The sequence below is a fragment of the Rhipicephalus sanguineus genome, chromosome 1 (assembly GCF_013339695.2).
Source record: "Rhipicephalus sanguineus isolate Rsan-2018 chromosome 1, BIME_Rsan_1.4, whole genome shotgun sequence".
Taxonomy (NCBI): domain Eukaryota; kingdom Metazoa; phylum Arthropoda; class Arachnida; order Ixodida; family Ixodidae; genus Rhipicephalus; species Rhipicephalus sanguineus.
The window spans coordinates 144,156,671-144,175,158 of record NC_051176.1 but is presented as its reverse complement, the minus strand read 5'-3'; the positions used below and the strand labels follow the sequence as shown (position 1 = coordinate 144,175,158).

The 18,488-nt window shown below is 43.6% G+C and overlaps 1 protein-coding gene across 4 annotated transcripts in view; it reads right to left on the bottom strand.

Annotated features, from left to right (window-relative positions):
- LOC119399453 (histone acetyltransferase KAT6B) overlaps positions 1 to 18,248 on the bottom strand; it is a 123,477-nt gene extending 105,229 nt beyond the window's left edge. For all 4 annotated transcript variants that reach the window (XM_049416885.1, XM_049416895.1, XM_049416887.1 and 1 more), the window contains exons 1-2: positions 18,091 to 18,248; positions 12,949 to 13,253 (exon numbers count right to left, since the gene is read on the bottom strand). In XM_049416885.1, coding sequence (XP_049272842.1) covers positions 12,949 to 13,137 — 189 coding nt within the window. In that variant the 5' untranslated portion in view covers positions 13,138 to 13,253; positions 18,091 to 18,248. The remainder of the gene's footprint in view (positions 1 to 12,948; positions 13,254 to 18,090) is intronic.
- Between the last annotated feature and the right edge of the window lie 240 nt (positions 18,249 to 18,488).

Below are 18,488 nucleotides of genomic sequence, written 5' to 3'. Positions count from 1 at the left end.
TGTCACACATCAGATTAGTCATAGGAGTTAGTAAACAGTATGTCCCAGCAGTCCCAGAGACTGGCAATACGCATGTAGCAATATCAAACTAATCTCACACAGATTTCATTAGAATACTCTGCTTGTCAGGTACATATATACAGCTAGTATACAAGCTGCATACCGGGATGATAATATACAGGTTGTTCTTGGCTTTGCTTAGGCTCGCAAGATGGTCACACAGTTAAAGTTCATTGTTTTCAATTTCCTAGCACCATTTCCGAGTAGGTTCAGAGCAGTTACCAACAAAAATTAGTTTGGAACAACATGTAGCAGCATTTCTCTTTTGGAGCAATTGGAGCTGCACTTCCATCACTGCATACGATGTTGCACGTGGGGAAGCAAAGAAACATTTCCTGAGGAGGCGCCGATGTAGTTTGGACCCTTTTCATGTGGCATCTTGTACTTTTAATTCTTTATTGTGAGCAGGAACCTTAGGGTCACTGCTGCATTTCGCTTGCATCACAAAAGGAATCAAGCCCACGAACTCAAGGGGGTACAGCAGGATGCCTCTGCACGGTGTATCTTCCTTACACTGTGCTCTGCACTGAGGGCGTGCGATTGCGACCATAACTGCCTGAATTATTTAGTTCTCCCATCCTCTGCTGCTGTGCATAGATTAAGGCAGCAGCGACCAGAAATAAATTTAAACAATACATTTTCAGCATTTTGACAGCTGGTTTAACATTACGATGATTTGTGAGAATGCCCGGTGTGTTTAGCAGCAGCTACTCGCTTACGCCGGCGTCGTCAATGGTGGAGGACAGGTAATTATTTTAAGGAAATGCAGGCACTCACGCGAAAAAAGAACAGTTGACTTGGACGTCAATTGAAAACACGGTAAATGAAATGTTATCCCATTTCACTGAGTGCTTACAGTGGTTTTGGTTGTTTTTGCAGCATCATTTCGTCTTGTATTTTTGTAATAACGAAAGATTGAAGTGGCTTTAACATTTATGTACACCCAGGTGACCGCTGAAAAAGGGCTGATTAACAGGCTCCGCAACTCCCAGCCTGAACCCTGTGACCGCTAAGGTAGTAGTAAGTGGTTGTTTATTAGACGAAATATTTACAAAAAGGGGGGAAGGGAAGAAATAGGGAAGTAATGATGGCTGATGTAACTCTCTAGCTCGAGCAGCTGACACCTAAACGGCAGCCATAAGAAGATGATGGAAGAGTAGAGGTTAGGGAGAGAGAGGGAGGATAGGGCTGGACTATTTACATATGTACACAGAAGGACATAATGCCTCATAGTTCGCTTATAAAAGTGACCTCCTTGAAAGAGTTTGTCAGCTGGCCCCGCACACCTATTCAGTCAGTATTGTTAAAATGCCGCTGCAGTGAAGACTGACGTCTTGATCATGAAGCGATTATATCTTTCAAGCCGGGAAGTATTTGGGGGGGGGGGGGGGGTTACTCTTCGAACGCTGGCCGCGGACGCTTTGTCCTTTGTGCTTGTACAGCCAGTAACGGCAGTGATGAGGCGTCGCTGAAGGCCGGGACAGTGCACCCCGAACCAGATATAAACAGCATGATGCACCGGTGCAACCAGAGAAAATGACGTTTCCCATGAGAAAAACTGCAGCTGGATAAGCCGTATGACATCACCTTAGCGGGTTATCACCCTCCCTCAATTGTGATCATGGTCATCTGCATGCCAATTTTTGTTTTTGTTTTTTAACTTTCGTTTTAGTTAGCCGCAGATTAGCGAGCTAAGTGATGATTCGCGCGCTGTCCGAATTTCTGAATTCATTGCTAACTTATCTCTACCTGTATTGTGCCGTAGCACTGATCAATCTTAAATAACGTGTGATAATTGTTTTTCTTTTTTAATTGTTTGTATTATTTTGTGCATTGCTCATTTTGTTTTGTTTCGTACTCCAGACTGCTTGCGTACTGAATGCTCAACAACCTACAAGCTTGTCATTCCTCGTCGACGACGTTGGGTGACCACTTGTGACACACAGTATAGTCCAGAAACTCAAGTTCACACACTCATGTACATACACTGTAGCATGTCAAAACACGGACAACAGCTTGAAACATCACAAATACTTCGCTGACACTGTTGTATTGGCCGAAAGAGGCAAAAAACATGCCTCCACGAAGGCAAACATGCCTCTGGCCGTACTTTCGCCTCGTCGCGCTGGGCCCCCCATCGCAATGCCCCCCACGTAGCTGTGCCCAGTACATGTACTATGGCCGAACACAATGCAAGAAACTTGACAAACAAAAGGGCCTTGGTGTACAAGAAATAGCATTTACCATCTTTGGGTTCACAATTGCTGCAGTGAAGAATGCGAAGGCAAAGCTTTTGCATATATACAAATTGCCAAGTGGTGTGGATTTAGTTCAAAGCCACCATCGACATTTTCGATGATGAGATGCCACAACAGCAACAAACTTATCAGAAGCCAGCAATGGTCCTGTCTCTTGCCTATGCTGACAAACTAAAGTGAAGCTCAGAATGATTAAAAACAGAACTTTGTTTTGGTTTGAGTATTCCAAGAAATAAAACTTATACATAATCAGGTCAACTTCTAAGATGCGATTACACATGACAAGTACCTACTACCCACACAAAAAGTCAAAACTTGCATATTTTCCAGTTTATACATCGCACTTTCGTACAAGACACACCCGTTACTTTTGTGAAAACGCTACACCCCACCAACGTAAAATCACGACGAGTACAAGAAGAACACACCACCGTGCTGAACATACAATTTTATTAGAAGCACTCTTTTTCTTGCATATACAGTTACACCTGCCTATAACAAACCTCCATACAACGAATTCCTCGATATTACGAAGTTTTTCTATTCCCCGCCGTTACTCCATAGAAGCACATGTATTTGCAATCTCCATGTAACAAAGTGGCAGCGAGAGACACCCTTGATATAACAAATATTCACCGCCGACAACCTAGGGATTTTGTCCCTAATTTTATATATTGGCACGAGCAGGAGCTACATGCATCTTTTGCGGTTACCCCGCCGACGAGCGCATGAAGCGGCGGCAGCGCGCATGGCGCGCTCGAAGCCCCAGCGATTGCGAGGCAAGGCGAGAGTTCCTTTGTGCGTGCGGGTGTGCGTGAGGCAGGCAAGCTTGCGCTCCTCAAGCCGGCTTTCTTGCCACTGTGGGCACGTGCGCAGGCGACCCCCTCCCCTCCCTTCAAACGTCGTCCAGGCGCTCTCCGGTGCCGCAACGCTAACCCGCACAGGCTTTCTTCAAAAAAAGAAAAGAAAAAAAGACAAAAAGCCGCTCTTCGGTTGTTGAACTGAACTCTGATCTGCTCTTCGTGAATGTGACAACAGGTGACGCCACTAAAAAAAATCCTTGCTACGTATCATTATGTCTCGAGCTTGTGCCGCATATGGAGTTCGCTCTTCGTTTTTGACACCGTGCACGCGTGCGTGGTTTCACTGCGCGCGCATAGAGCAGCCTCTGACGACGTGCAGCTTTTGTTATTATTTTCTTAATGCCGACAACTGTGTCGTCACTACCGAGGAGATGTCAAATTAGGCGCCGGTGGAAACTGTCCGCGACCACGGCGACGACGACAAATCTTCGGAGGTCGACTCGTCACTGTCGTCACGCGCTTTGCCCGTTTTGCGCCGCGCCGAGGGTTGTGAGACCGTGGCCTCCGATATTGGCTCCGGCAACGCGCCATCACGTTGCCGGAGTCAATCTCCGAGGCCACGGCTAGACGATGACGGAGCAGCGTTGTACTGATGTCCCTACGAGCTTTCAGTATAGCCATCCCTCACAAACAAGCAATAGAGCAAAATACTGCAGTTTTTTGTCGTTAAATAAACGTTTCGGGTGAGCTCTGCCTTCAATTCCCCTTGTGTTTAATTTGTGCGCTTCTTTTCTTAACTTTCGTGCTGAAACTGGATACAACAAAAACCTGTTAACATATTTTTTCGGGAATTTGTCAGTTCAGGTTTAACTGTATACGCGACCAACAACATCACTGCATTTGTCATAAGATTAATGCTCTTTCAACAGCTTTTAAACCATAATCGTAGAAAATGCAGTTCTTGATTAGATAACAGGGCCGACGCAGAGCTAACACACTGATCCCCTAACCTATGATTGATTTACACTTCCATTATCTCCCTCACGTTCTTGTTTCTGTGCTTGCAGATTACTTCCACTTTGCCAAAGAGTGGCTGACAGGTGCATTTGCGACAATGCAGCACAAGAAAGCCACATTGGCCTCCTGTAACATTATTATTGTGTTCCCTGAATCTTTCATTAACACATAGCTCGGTTTGGCCAACGTATCACTTCCCACAGCTTAGAGGTACTTCATACACGACACTCTCAAAGCATTCATGAAACAGAGTTTTGTGTTTTTTCAAACATGAATTTGCTCATGACTATCTGTGTTCGGCTGAGTCAGCCTGCACGGAGAAGACAACTTTTGTACAGCTGAGAAAGCAATGGAAACCAGAGATTTTTGTGCCATCCCAGTGGTGGTCCAGCCAGTTTAGGATTTGGAGCAATTTTTGGAGCAGGTTCGGAGGTGAAAAAATTTGTTTTTGAGCATGTTTGGAGCATACATAATGGAGTTTTACACCACTTGGAGCAGTACAACAGTAAGTCTCCAACTTTTCTCCAACTCTTTAGTACATATTCTTACTACTGTGCAAACAGGAAATGCTGCTCTACTGTAAACAAGGAGACAAGACCAACAGCCATGAGAGTAGACATCAACCAGACTGCTTACATGTAATAATGTGGCTGCTGACTTTACCGCAACATCCCCTTAGTGCATTGCGATGAAGTATTAGTGACAAGATGAGCACTAGCTCTAGCTCTAGCTCTTCCATCAATGATGGACACTCACACAAGATCAGTGAATGCCATTTACTAATGCTATAATGCTAGCAATAAAAATCGACAAATAAAAAAAAAACCTTCTGAACAGGTGCTCGGAACATACAGGTTGCCTCATGGAATTTAAGCCAAGACTTAAAGGGACACTAAAGTTAAACAATGAATCAGTTTAGATTGATAAATTGTACTTTGAGACCTCTAATGTCGTTAATTTCACCAACATATGTTTATTAACCCTTTGAGGGTTTTCGCCGTACATGTACGGCATTACCTAACAGACACCAAAGAGTTTTCGTCGTACATGTATGGCATAGCCTGCAAGTTTAAAACGCGCGCCTTTTTTGATCATTTCTCTTGCTTGGCACGTGCTGCCACGCTTCGGGAATACGTGGAATTTTTCTCATGCGCCGATGTCTCTCCACTGTTTTTTTTTTTCTTTTTTGCTTTCCGAAGCGGCGCAGCAGCTTTCACTTGTGCATCAGAACACACGCCCGCGGTGCAGCTGGTTTTAGCTTTGTCCTTCGGGTGGTTATCGCTTCTTGCGCCCACAAAGCTGATGACTGTGGTTTTTAATCTCTCAAAGGGTGACCACTTGTGACTCTCGTTTATTGCTCCCGGGCGCCAATTACATCTGTTTCCGTGCGACGCTAAATTAGAGAAAGGCCGCAGCCATGGTTGCGTTTCCCATTTTGGGGAGCGCCAACATTTTTTACTGGAAAGGTACTCTGCTTATTTTTGTATGTCTGTGAGCTATATTTAATACAATGCATAATTTTTATTTATAAAAAATCATGTTTTTTTTTTTTCAGGATTTTGCTTGATGTTACTACTATTAAACCTTGCGTATTTAGAAAGGTACTCTGCTTATTTTTGTATGTCTGTGAGCTATGTTTAATACAACGCATAATTTTTATTTATAAAAAAATTGTGTTTTTTTTCAGGATTTTGCTTGATGTTACTACTATTAAGGGGAGACGTGGGTCTTAAAAAATGGTTTTTTAAAGGTTGGGTGAATGGCATGAAATTTAATACACTTATTCAGCTTTTTCTGCAGATTCAAAATCTCTAAGTAGATTTTTAATAGCTGCATTAGAACAAAAGATATGCAATTTCTAACACATATTTAAGCATATTTCTTACGGGGATTTTTGGCAACTTTACTTTGTCAAACACAGAAACAAAGTATGCGGCAAGATTGCCAGGAAGCTGGTCTAGCCGGTGATGCTATTTATTTTCTTATAATGTTGTTCAACAAATTATAATTCTCGATTATCAGAAATAGTATGCAGCAAAAAAATTTCACTCACATTTACGTCTATTTATTTTGCATTCAAAGTTTGTTGAAGACAATCAGATTAGCATCACCGGCTAAACCAGCTCTCTGGCAGCCTTGCCACATACTTTTGTTTCTGTGTTTGACAAAGCAAAGTTGCCGAAAATTCCCGTAAGGAATATGCTTTTAGAGATTGCACATCTTTTGTACTAATGCTGCTACCAAAAATCTAATTAGAGATCTGGAATCTGCAGAAAAATGGGATAAGTTTGTTAAATTTCGTTCAGTTCACCCAGCTAATAAAAGAAATAAAAAAAAGACCCGCGTCTCCCCTTAAACCTTGCATATGTAACAAAAATGATTTTTTTTTGTCAGTTTACGGTCATACAAAAAAATTTTAAACAATTTTTTCTTAAATAGAATCGTCTGAAGAATTTCTTTCAGCAATAAAAAAATTACCCATTTTTGGGCTGCATTTCATTAAAAAATTAGACCCGAAAGGGTTGAGGGAGGAAAAAATCAAAGTTTCGTTTTTAAATTTCACACCGAAATCTCCGTGCGTGTCCTCACAGATTTGAAAGTGTATTTTTCATATTTTGGCGATATTGGCTCAACGAAACTTCCTGAAACTTGGTAAGTTAAAGGGACACTAAAGGCAAATAACAATTTATGTCAGAGTGAAAGCTTAATGTATAACGACTTCTAAAACGGCAATATTATCGACAGCAGCGCCCTACTTACCGAGAAATTAAGCTAAATGTATCACATGATGAGCGCCACGAGTGGGACATTTTCGAAGTGATCCCGATGACGTATGAGAGTCTGCCTACAATAAATCACTAGTAATCAAACTAGTAGCAATAAAAAAAGAATCTTCCGAGCATCAAAAGAGGTAATGAAATGCTCTTTGTTCATTTCCGTTTGATTCATGGAAAAAAGAACCTCTGTGGCGTTGCCATGGGGAACGGCGCGCGTGGTTCAAAAGTTCCGGTTTCGCCGAACTGCGCTTCTCCCGGCGCCCTGCTTCGCTCACGCGGTCGCGTCTCAGTGGTAGTTTCGGGATCGCGTACTGCCACGTGCGTTTTGCGTGCTCGTGAAAGTCGCTCTGACAGAATGTCAGAGCTTCGATGGCCGTTGTTGCTGCTGTGGGTCCCGCTACTTTCGCTCTGCTGCTACTAGTGTCGGCAGCCGCGCAGTAAAGGTGGGCAACGTTGGGCACGGCAGCAGTGATGTATGGAAGTTTGATTTCAGGCGGGTGACTTGAACTGCACTAACGCGATGCGGACCAGTAAAACGTGATTTTATTTCAAAATAATCACTTCCTTAGCATTAAAGTAGCACTACGAGGTTTTTGGACCGCTATTTCAACAATCAACGTCGACTTAATATTTGCCTTTAGTGTCCCTTTAAGTCTATGGCCCCCTCAGAGGACAATGTACAGTCAAATCTCGTTACAACGAACACCACATTAACGAACATTTCAAATTAACGAACTTTTAAGAAATCCCGTGCCGACTGCTTATAGTTTCAATGTAAAAATATTTCACTACTACGAACTTCAGAATAACGAACATTTCAGAATAACGATCGTTATTTAATTCCCGTGTAATCTTAACAACACCTCAGTACTACGAACTTATATCCCGAAATGCGAGGATTCTTGGATTTCAGTGTATCGGTCATGGCAGTCGGAGCTGTAAGGTAACAGACGACGCAGCGCGAAGAGCGGACGCCCTCCCGCAAAAGCCTGAGATGGCACGGGAGGAGAAAGACGCGGGCGGAGAACTTTTTTTTTTTTCCCCTTCGTTGCGGAGGCGGCAACGCATCTAAAGGCCCAACCGCATGCATAGCACGCGACTTTCGAGCGAAGGCGACTGCGACAAACGGGCTCCGTCGCGCTGCTCGATTGAAAACTATTGCGCGCACGCAGGCAAATTACGAAAAAGAATTACAGAGTAGATGAATGACAACATGCCAAATTTATTATTGTCTTGTTTGAGATAAAGACGCCATAAAAGCGTTTCGGGACTTCCTTTTTTCGCAATCTTATGTTTAACCGCGGCAGTAGTATCTGCTGTGATCCCATGGGGCGCCCGGAAGCGTACGCTGCCTACGCTACGTCGCACTTTGCAAACTGCGTTATGTTGGGGTTAGTCCACGAGGCGCATCTCGACAACGTTTCCTCTAGCTGTCATAGAACGTTTAAGAAAAGCCGCAGCGCCTCACATCGTTGCTTCGCACGGAGAAGGGCTACCTCACACGAAGACGATGTTGACATTGCAGCAAGCTACCACCAATGCAGCAAGCCAAGCAAGCTACCACCGAAACATCAAAACGAACCGTCGATCATAAATAACGACAAAATACGGCCGCTGCCTCGCTCTCCACGTGAGATGGGGCTGTAAATAAGGTAGTCTATAACTTGCATTCCTTGAAGTACGCGCCGATTGGAAGCATCACGAGCAAATTGCAACCGAAGTTAACCGAAGCAAGGGTCAGAGATGCTGCCATGTTGTTGGATATCGTCATGCTCACTTCCGGGCGACAAGCGATGTTTTCTGGCTTTCCAGAAACCTGGGATGCTATCGCGGAACGATTCTATTTCAGATTCCAATGCCTTTCGTGCTTTTCGCGCTTGGCCAGTGGTCAGAACGACGGTCCGTCCGCGTTATCAGCGCGATCAGCCAGCCGTGTGGAATCGGAAATAGCATCGTTTCGTGATTGCACCCCTGCGACAAGCGACGGCGATAAATGGCCCTCCGCGACAGCAAATCCTGTCGGCCGTCACTCAAAACTCGCGTGCATGCAGTTGGGCCTTAAAGGATTGCAGCGATGACATGGACGACGATGTCACGGTAGCACCCGAAGATCGCGACGAGTCCGTGTCGGCCACAGATGCGTTGGACTACTTGAGGAAACTCCGCATATTCATAGAAAAAAGCGGAACAGCGACCGAAGCGGAATATAAAAATGCGGACGGTCTAGAATCGTTCGTGACGCAGAGTTTGTGCTGCACCCGTCAAAAAAACGATCACGGACTATTTCAAATAAACGTGCCTTGTCTGACGTTCACGTGTGCATTGTTGTGAGAAACGAGTTCAAGGACGTACCGTTGCAAAGGTAGGACGTTTGCGTTACTGAAATTCTATTGTTATGGTAAATTTTGGGCTTTCACTATAACGACCTTTCAGAATAACGAACATTTTTCCGCGGTCCCCTGAAGTTCGTTATACCGAGATTTCACTGTACTTAACCCTTTCGGCCCTGGCGGTGTCAATTGACACCATCACACAACAATTGCCCTAGCACCTCGGAAATGAAACCAAAACTGACGATTCTTGGGGGAATACTTCTTCAATCATCCCCACTGCGATTGACACCAAAATGGTGACACGCTTGCGGAGCTGGGAGCCGCAAAGAAGAAGAAGCTTGACCGAAGTCATGGGTGACGCCGAGGCAGGTCAGCTGAGGCGGCTAAGCGCAATTTTCGGATCGACGTACCGAAGCTGTTTCAATGAGTATCACATTGAAAAATGAGACGTGGTTCACATTTTGTGCACTCTAGTGAATAGCAGGAAAAAATATGCCATTTTTCTCATTTCGCAACCGCTGAGCCCTGATGACCTAATTTGATGTCATGTCTGTAAATCCATTAATACTTGCACCACTGGATCAATTTTTCGTTTGTGGTCTTCCGAGGTCATAACTATTAGGAAAACACGCACAAAAAAATTCCCGGACCAAAATAAAAAATCCAGGGCTGAAAGGGTTAATTTTTACCGATTAGGAACTACGTATGACCAAGCAGAGGTCGTCAAATCTATGGCGTCACGGCATTTGGTGGGGGAATTTCAAGGTGGCGTTGCCACTCACATTTTCCTTTTGTGCGTTTTCTCACTTACCAAGTGTCGTCTCGCGTTAAGAGTGGTGTTTTTGGTATTGTGTAATTGTGATTTACTGATACGCGAAAAATCGTTTTTCTCTTTAGTGTCCCTTTAAGAAATGAAAAGTGCGCTGGAAGCGAATTGAACCCAGTACATACAATGCGCACTAGCCTAAAGTTACTCAGCATTTTACAGTGAGAGATATTATGCGCGCTAAACTTATGTGCACTTAACTATACTATGGCCCCTACAAACAGATTCTAAATATGTAAAACATAATCCCTAAACACAAAAATAAAACGAGATAAGAACTGTCACCTGTGTGTCAGTGGCATAACTGGGCTTTTTCTGCGAATTTCCATAGTGCCACACACCACATGCACTTGGGAATATCCAGGATGGAACTGATTACATAGGCCAGACAAGTTCCATTCTAGATATTCACAAGAACAGGTTCCAAAGTAAAAGATATTTAAAACTGAATACGTGATCATTTTAACTGGGTTAACTCCTTGCAGTAATTACTCATGTGCCCACTTTGCCTAAATTTAGTTTCTGGCAATTGCTATCATGTATTAAGCCCACAAGCTTTCCAATCAGAAGCGAAAAAATTTTTCAGCACCAGCTTGCATGTAAATTTACTGCATTTACGACCTATTACATTTATCTTGTACTTTACACCAGACAAGCATTACGAATTTTTAAAATAAGTTCTTGTATAGTGAAGTTTGAAAAAGCAGTCGTTTGTTACTTCACAGCATTTAAAATAAAGAACTGCACTCACACACTACATACAAGTAAAAAAACCAAGGTAGCGAAAAGCCAAATTGCTATTACATGGTTACCACAGCTCAGAAACATTAACATAGCCCTTTCATTTCATGTGGTCACTTCTACCACTGGAAAACATTGCGAGTGCTGTCATTCAACACAGGGCTATTTGTCATGTTCAATAATAGAAGACATTTCTGTATTCACACTACACCCTGTAACCTCAGACGTTGTTTCTGAAAAATATATTTCTAAAATTATGCATTTTTTGTTTCTTATAGAACGTTCTGGCACACTGCAGGAAAAAAACAAAAAAGCAGCTAGACCTTGAAAATACATTAGAGATATGAAAAGTTTGAACAATCGTTATGCTAAAAAAGAAAGCTACAACTTTTCTATTTTGAACACCGAAATGCCACTACTTTTACCTTGGGTCTGTTTCAGTACACTAACGTCTTGCGGGAATACAAACAGAAGATAAAGAGGCAGAGGGAAAAGAATGAAAGCATGTGAGAAGAGGAAAAAAAAAAACTGACAATGAACAGAATAATACCTATCACATGAGCGCCCATAAGCACCTTGTTAACTTTTTCATTGACCCTAAGTGCATCTCCTTGAGGGAGATGAACTACCATAAGAGTGAACATAGACATGCGCAGGGGGGTGCCTCCCCCCCCCCCTAGTCACCTAAGAGGGGGGGGGGGGGGGGGGCAAAGCCTGCCCCATACATTGCCTCAATAGGGGGGGGGGGGGCTGCGATGAACCTTTGGCCGCCTTCGCACCCCCTGAAGGGAAACCCTGCGCATGCCTATGAGAGTGAAGTGCCTCCCAAGAAATATATTACAGAGAGGCTTCTTAAGACCTCAAGAAATTATGAGTGCAATGTTTACCTTTCCTATTCCCCCTCAATATCCTCTATTCTGACAAAAAGGGGTGATACTTCTTGTACATCATTACATATTGTTCTTATGTGAGTAGGCAAGGTCAAGAATGAGCAGATGCGAGTTTTTCTCGGAAGTGTGCGATTGTCATAGCAATACACGGTGCAGGTTTTCCTGCTAGTTTTGCCTGATGAGTTAACTGCATTAATACACACAATAGAAGTAGGAAGAAGTGCACTGGACCAAACGTCTTGGTTGCTTTATGCCTACTATCAACCAATGGCAGCTCTCCCCATTGGTTGGTGCTGCTTCATGCAATAAATAAAAGCTGCAGGGGTCAGCCAACCATCATGAGAGCACAGCATCCGTTTGAAAAGAGATGCTTAGAGAGAAGTCAACCTTACTCTCTGCTTGTGAATGCCACACACCACAGATGACAACAAAATTTGACAGAGTTGTTTATGGCTCCATTAATACACTAACTTTCCTTGTCAAGCCCAAGGGGCATTGACGACCCTATGCAGCTTTTGGCGAAGGCAGCTTGAGGATCGTCCCTGGTGGCTTAAAGAGGTGCTGACACCAACTTTAGAAGCAGAGTTTACTCCGCCATACAAATCTCCTGTATACCGAGAAGGCTCTAAGTAAGTGTGAAGCTCAGTAAATGCCTACATTTTATCTTGACATTAAAGTAAATTTTCAGATGGTGCACCTATAGACATTGACACTAGCGTGACGTCAGGCTGCAGTATATATTCTGGTGACTTCACGCACCAGTATGGCCAGAAGTGATGACGTCAGGTAACAACGCATAGAAGATTGTGGCTTGTGCATCGCAAACGGAGCCACGGAGCAGCCGTGGAAACTTCACAATTTCTTGCACAAGCACATGACGAGAAGCTCACACCGTGTTGCGACGTCAGGGTACAGTAGGAACCGAAATTAGTTCTTAAAAAAACACTGTAATTACTTTTCCATGGTGCACGCACGCTTATCGGTACATTTCCTAGGCTCTTGAGGGCTGGGCCTTTCATTTGCCACAAGAAAACGACAACTGCAAATTTTCATGTTAGTACCCCTTTAAGTGTATGTGAGCGACAATTTAAAAGAGTGGCACAGTGGTCAAAGCAAGGATTAGGTATACAGTGCACAAGTCAGTACTGCAGAGTGCAGTAGTGACAAGTCCACAGTAGTACTTCTGCTTCTTTTTGCATGCAGTGTTCGTTAACAGACCTTCCAAATAAGAGAAGTTACACACCTTGAGGACAAAGCCCTTGGCAATTGCCTGCTCCAGCTGACGCTCCACCGCATCTGTCCCAAGGCCCAAGGCATGGCTGATGCGCTCAAGTGAGGGCCGCTGCTTCTGGCTCTTGATTTTGCGGATGGCCTCAATGAGCCGCCGGGCCTGGCCCAGGGACAGGCCGGCCTCGTCCTGCTGCTCCCTCATGGCCGCCACTCAGCCGGCGTGCACAACATGGCCCAAAAGCGCCAGGCCCGGCGAGACACGTCCCACTGCCACCACAGCCCTAGCCAAACTCCATGCCCCCCACAAGGGGCTCAACACTGCAATGGTGCCCAAATACAAGTGCATTAAAAACCCGTACATATGCAACAGAGAAAGGCAGCACAAAAATTATGAAGCATAGCTTGATGCTGAACTAGCTGGTGTAAATTAAGTAAATATAGTGTTCAACAACACAAACACACAATGCAAGAACACTGGAACACAGAATGAATTATGCACATCCAACCTTAGGGCTTATTCTTTTCTTTCACGCTATTCTATGCTAAAAGTAATGTCGAATACTGAAAAAATATATCTATAAATAAATCAATAAATAAACTACAATGAGTCCGATAACTTCAGATACCTCTGCACACTGACATTCTTCACACTTGTCATATTCTGACAAGAATATTTAGTGACACTCAAGCAAAATGCATTCTAGAGCAAATGTGTTCGGCGAACTCACACCGCTGCTACCGTCGCTACACAGCAAACTGTGTAGCCACGGTAGCAGTTCATCAAGAATAAATAACGTTGAAAGCAGAGTTCGTATTATTTTTAATACCACCATTTTTATGACTAGGAACATTGTTATGTAACAAAAAAAATAATAAACCATACTACAAAACATGTATATGCTGTGCTCACTGCGCCATTACCATCAATTCCAAAGGACACTATTCTTTAACATGTGGCAGTGCATCGCTAAAGTGACACTGTGTGCGCTGAAGCGCACACACTAAAAATCATGCTAGATTTACACACGTGACAGGAGTATTTTAGCAACAATGAAAACCGCTGATCATAAGCAGCCTCATTACTCGCAGCAAGCAAGCTACAAAATGTGATAAGGAAATGCCACAGTAGAGCATTAAGCTTCATCAGAGGTAACGAAGGTAGTAACCCCTATTGTTTAACATGCACAAATAAGCTTTTAATAAGTGCAATTATCAAATTTACCAGCAAACATTTAATTGAAGGGCAAGAAAAAACAATGCATCAGAAAAATTTCCCAGGGCTTTTTACAAAGATTGTTTATGCGCTGCATGAATGAAGAAAACCGTACACGTATTTCTGTCATGCTTCATGATGAACATGCTGTCTGAATAGACGGATTTCATTAAATACCTTATGCAACTCATTAATACCTTATGCCTTTACTGCATATGTGAAAGCGTAATTTCTTAAATTGAAGCAGCCACAAGGAATTTTTCATCCAGACAAAATATCATAATACACCTGAAGAGAAATACTCCACTCAAAGCATACTTCTAGTACTTTACACACAGCTGTCACATACCTTGTCTGCCAAGCATGCTTTTTGGATAAATCTTACTTGAAAAATTGTAAGGAATGTTCGTGCTTTCATTGCTAATATGCAGCAACATTCCTTAATTCACTGTTGCTCATTAAAAAAGTAACTTTATTATAATATCAGTACACCAAACATTATACCACGTTTTAAATGTAAAAACAAACTTTATCAGGTAAAGCACACTGTTACTATAGTTGAAGTAACAAGCAGTACAAAAGGTCCCGGCTGCCAATTTAAATGTCACTTCTGACAACAACACTCCAGCGGCCATACAAGATGAATGGCAGTCCTGATGTCATAAAAACCACAATTTTTTTCTAAGTTGCAAGACTCACTTGAGGAGCAATAACAAAAGCAAACAAATGACTGAGGAATTTCTTACTTCAGTTGCATGTGGTCGCTAACATCACAGCTTAAGCCTACACTAAAGTCAATGGCAATGTTAACCAACCAGTAAAGTTCACAATATCGAGCAACTTCTCGCAGTAACTGTGGATTTTAGTACATTCAAGAGAGGTTGAGAGGACACACTTCCTGGGAAAATTAATGGCACAATGTCACAGTAAGGGGACATAGACATAGAAAGCTTATCTCTCTGCCACCTTACGATGTACAGTATCAGCACACTGATACACAGATTTTCAATATGTCCCACCAGTCCAAATAGCAGCCCTCATGCCCCGTGTCCACATCATTTAACAACAGAACACACATGACTGCCATCAATGAAAGGAACAATGCTCACAACTGTAGCCTGGGACTTCACTACCGGTGTGCCTACGCCAAGCATCTTGACTTTGCACAATTACAAGCACACATGTTTACACTAAAATAATTTGAGTTTGCCAACTCCTCTAATAACAAGCAATGCCAACTCACTTATTGACATATTTTTTAATGTTTTTTTTTCCTTCCACTACATGGAGGTCACCGCTCTTTGAAGTTTAGAAAATATAATGATGAGCCTTGAAGTACTCTAGTTATGTTATTCACAACCGGCTTTAGTCGTCATGACAGATAAGGTGATCATGTGGGAGGAGACCTTCATAACATCTTGACACTTGCCACAGTTCACTCGTTTGTTATTGCAACATCGGGCTTCAAAATGCGTAACAGCACAGCAGGCAACTGTGCAAGCCAAAGAAAGTGTGAAAACGTTGCCAAGCCCTGCTCCCACATGTTACAACAGTCATCTCCTGGTGAATGAAATTGACCTCAAAGAAAAAAAGTTACTATATTAATTATGGTGCTCTAAGGCTCTCCATTTACTCGGGTACCTTACATGGAACCTTAATTTAACCCAAATATGACAATGGAAACTGTCACTGTACCTGACACGACGATAAAAACTGCATTGGAACTGCTCACAATGCTTACTAACACAGCCCAAAAACGAATTTAAACAGAATCCAAAGGAAAGAAGGCAATAACAGCACAATGATGTAAATCAGTCACCTTAGAAAGCTAAGGAATGTCAAACCAAAAAAGGTACATTTTGAGCTGTTCACTTACTGCTGATCTTAAGGTAACGAAACTAATGAATAGAATAATGCAAACTCTGATACATGCTGATAGTACAAACGATGCAAGCACCCGACAACTTTTATTTTGCAAGCATGCTTACAAATTAACAATAAAAAAGGTTCGCGTAAATTGCTGCTTCGCACGTAGACTTGAACACTGAACCACCAGAAGAAGTTGCATGGTACACATGCTTCAAGCATCACTAATACTCACCAATTTTTAATAAATTACAGCAGATCGCCTGTGATATAACTCCTAAGGTTATAAACACGGTAAGTCAATATACTACATGCACTGTGCGCGTGAAAATCCAGTAGCAAAGGCTCTTACTCGTTCCACAATACACAGCAGCGAAAAGCACGCGCATAACTATGATTAGACGACCCAAAAATCTCGTAAAAGTACCGCAAAATGTTGGCTGCACACTCTTATCCTGGTTTTCCGCGGTGGCATATGGAAAAACAAGCAGCAGTCAGCCTACGCGTTGCCTACCAAAGACAACAGAGCAACTAAACCCTACACGTGAGTGCGTTTGATTCAATGCGTCTGAAACCGTGACGACGAAGCTTTCTGAAATCAGGCACAAGAAAAAAACCAAAACAAAAAAAAACAGCCGCAGCCTTTACGCAAAGAAATATGCAGGAAGCTAGTATAATCATGACTGAACTGCGCAGAAGAGAAATCTGACGCGTAGTTTGCCTTGATAGAGGAAAACTGCGCAGTGAAGACAGAACATCCGAACGAAAGGGCGGAGACAAACAGCCCAACGGTCGACAAATATATTTCGGAGCGTGCCTTCGAAGCACGTCAAAAGCAGCACAACCGGCAGAGCAAGAGTGACATCATTATGTGGCAAAGTAACTGTTTTCAGCAAAACAGTACTTTCAGACACCAACAAATATTTTTTTACCACGGCACGGTTTTTATATAACGATTTCTAATGAAGGAAAAAAAGGCTGCGGCAATACCGGTACCTTTAAGCGACGCGCAAACGGAGTGCAGTGGGGTCAGCGCCGTTTAGTGAATACAAAAGCGCTCGCAGAGACGTGTTTCAATCTGATACATTTCGAAACCGCCAGCGACAAATCGATCCATCCGCACGGAAGCGGGCGCGAAGGTCTCAATCGGCCTCCGAGAAGTCGCGCTTGGCCGTCGGCAAGCAACACCTCGACCCTCGAAACACCAGATGCCATCACGGATTCCGTTCGCATGCGTAGCCACAACTGACAGGCACACGCTACCCGCCGGTCACTCATACGCGCAGCTACAGCCACTACCACCTGCCACCCAGAAGACAGCCACGGCTCTGCTCTATTCCAACGAACGTGCGCGTGAAACTCCAGAGAACGACAGAGTTCTCATCGGACGTCTCGAAACCTAGTCACTCGGGTCACCACATTTCAATACGCACCACCACCTGAAGATGGACGACAGGCGAACCACAGCAACACACTACTTCAATGACACGAAACATCGCTTGCCCTCTCACTTTTATTTTTTCGCGTCGTTCTTGTGCTGCTCATAGCGAAAAGCTGAAAAACAGCGCAGCAACGAATAGGCTTAATTTGAGTAACGGCAGAGAAAGCGCCAACCATATTCTTTCGAGTGAAGCCCGGCCTCAGAACCATGCCACCTACATTCCTGTTAGTGGCAGATAAGGAAGCGGACTTGAGCGCAGGTTTATAGGTCCGAAATGGCAACTTCTCTTCGCTAACAAGCCGAATCACACGATTTCACGCCGATCGCAGCGGCTTAAACAAGAAAATGGCGGACAAAGAACAGACAGTGGTAACAGTCATGCGGAGCGGTTAAATGTTAGACGATGGCGACACAGCTCAAGTTGCGTAGAATATTTTTCACGGGCTCACCTGGAAAATGCGACTGAACTGAAGTGCAAATATCTGCATCAAGTGCCGTCGTGGGAACAAATAATCGCACACAACTTGCGAACATCGACCCGCGAGCGCAGCGGACCGGACCGTGTCGCCCGTGTTTGCAAGTTATTTTTAGGGCGTTGCTCGCAACGCACGCAAAACCAACAACGGTGGACTTACCTGTGACGATTCCTGAATCTACACAGACGTATAATGGAGGAATCCCACGCGTAAATCAAACGTATTTCGAGTAAAAACACAGCTAACGTAAATATGGCTGATCAGAAATCAAAACGAGGCCATTGATGTTCCTTTTCCGGCACCAGGGGAAAAGATAGCGCCACGGTAGGCAATTTCTCGCGCGGCCGTAGGAGCCGGTGTTTTGCTGCCTTGTCATATTTTACGTTTTTGATGTTTTTTTGTTATTGCTGCCATTGGTGGTTTCGTTTATCAAAAGCGCGAAGTTATATGATAAGATGTAATGCCCCGTGGCCATTTCGTAAGCGTCGACGACGACTTTGGCATGCTTTGTCGCTTTCGCGCCACGGGTAGGTACCGTAGGGTGCGATAGTACGGTA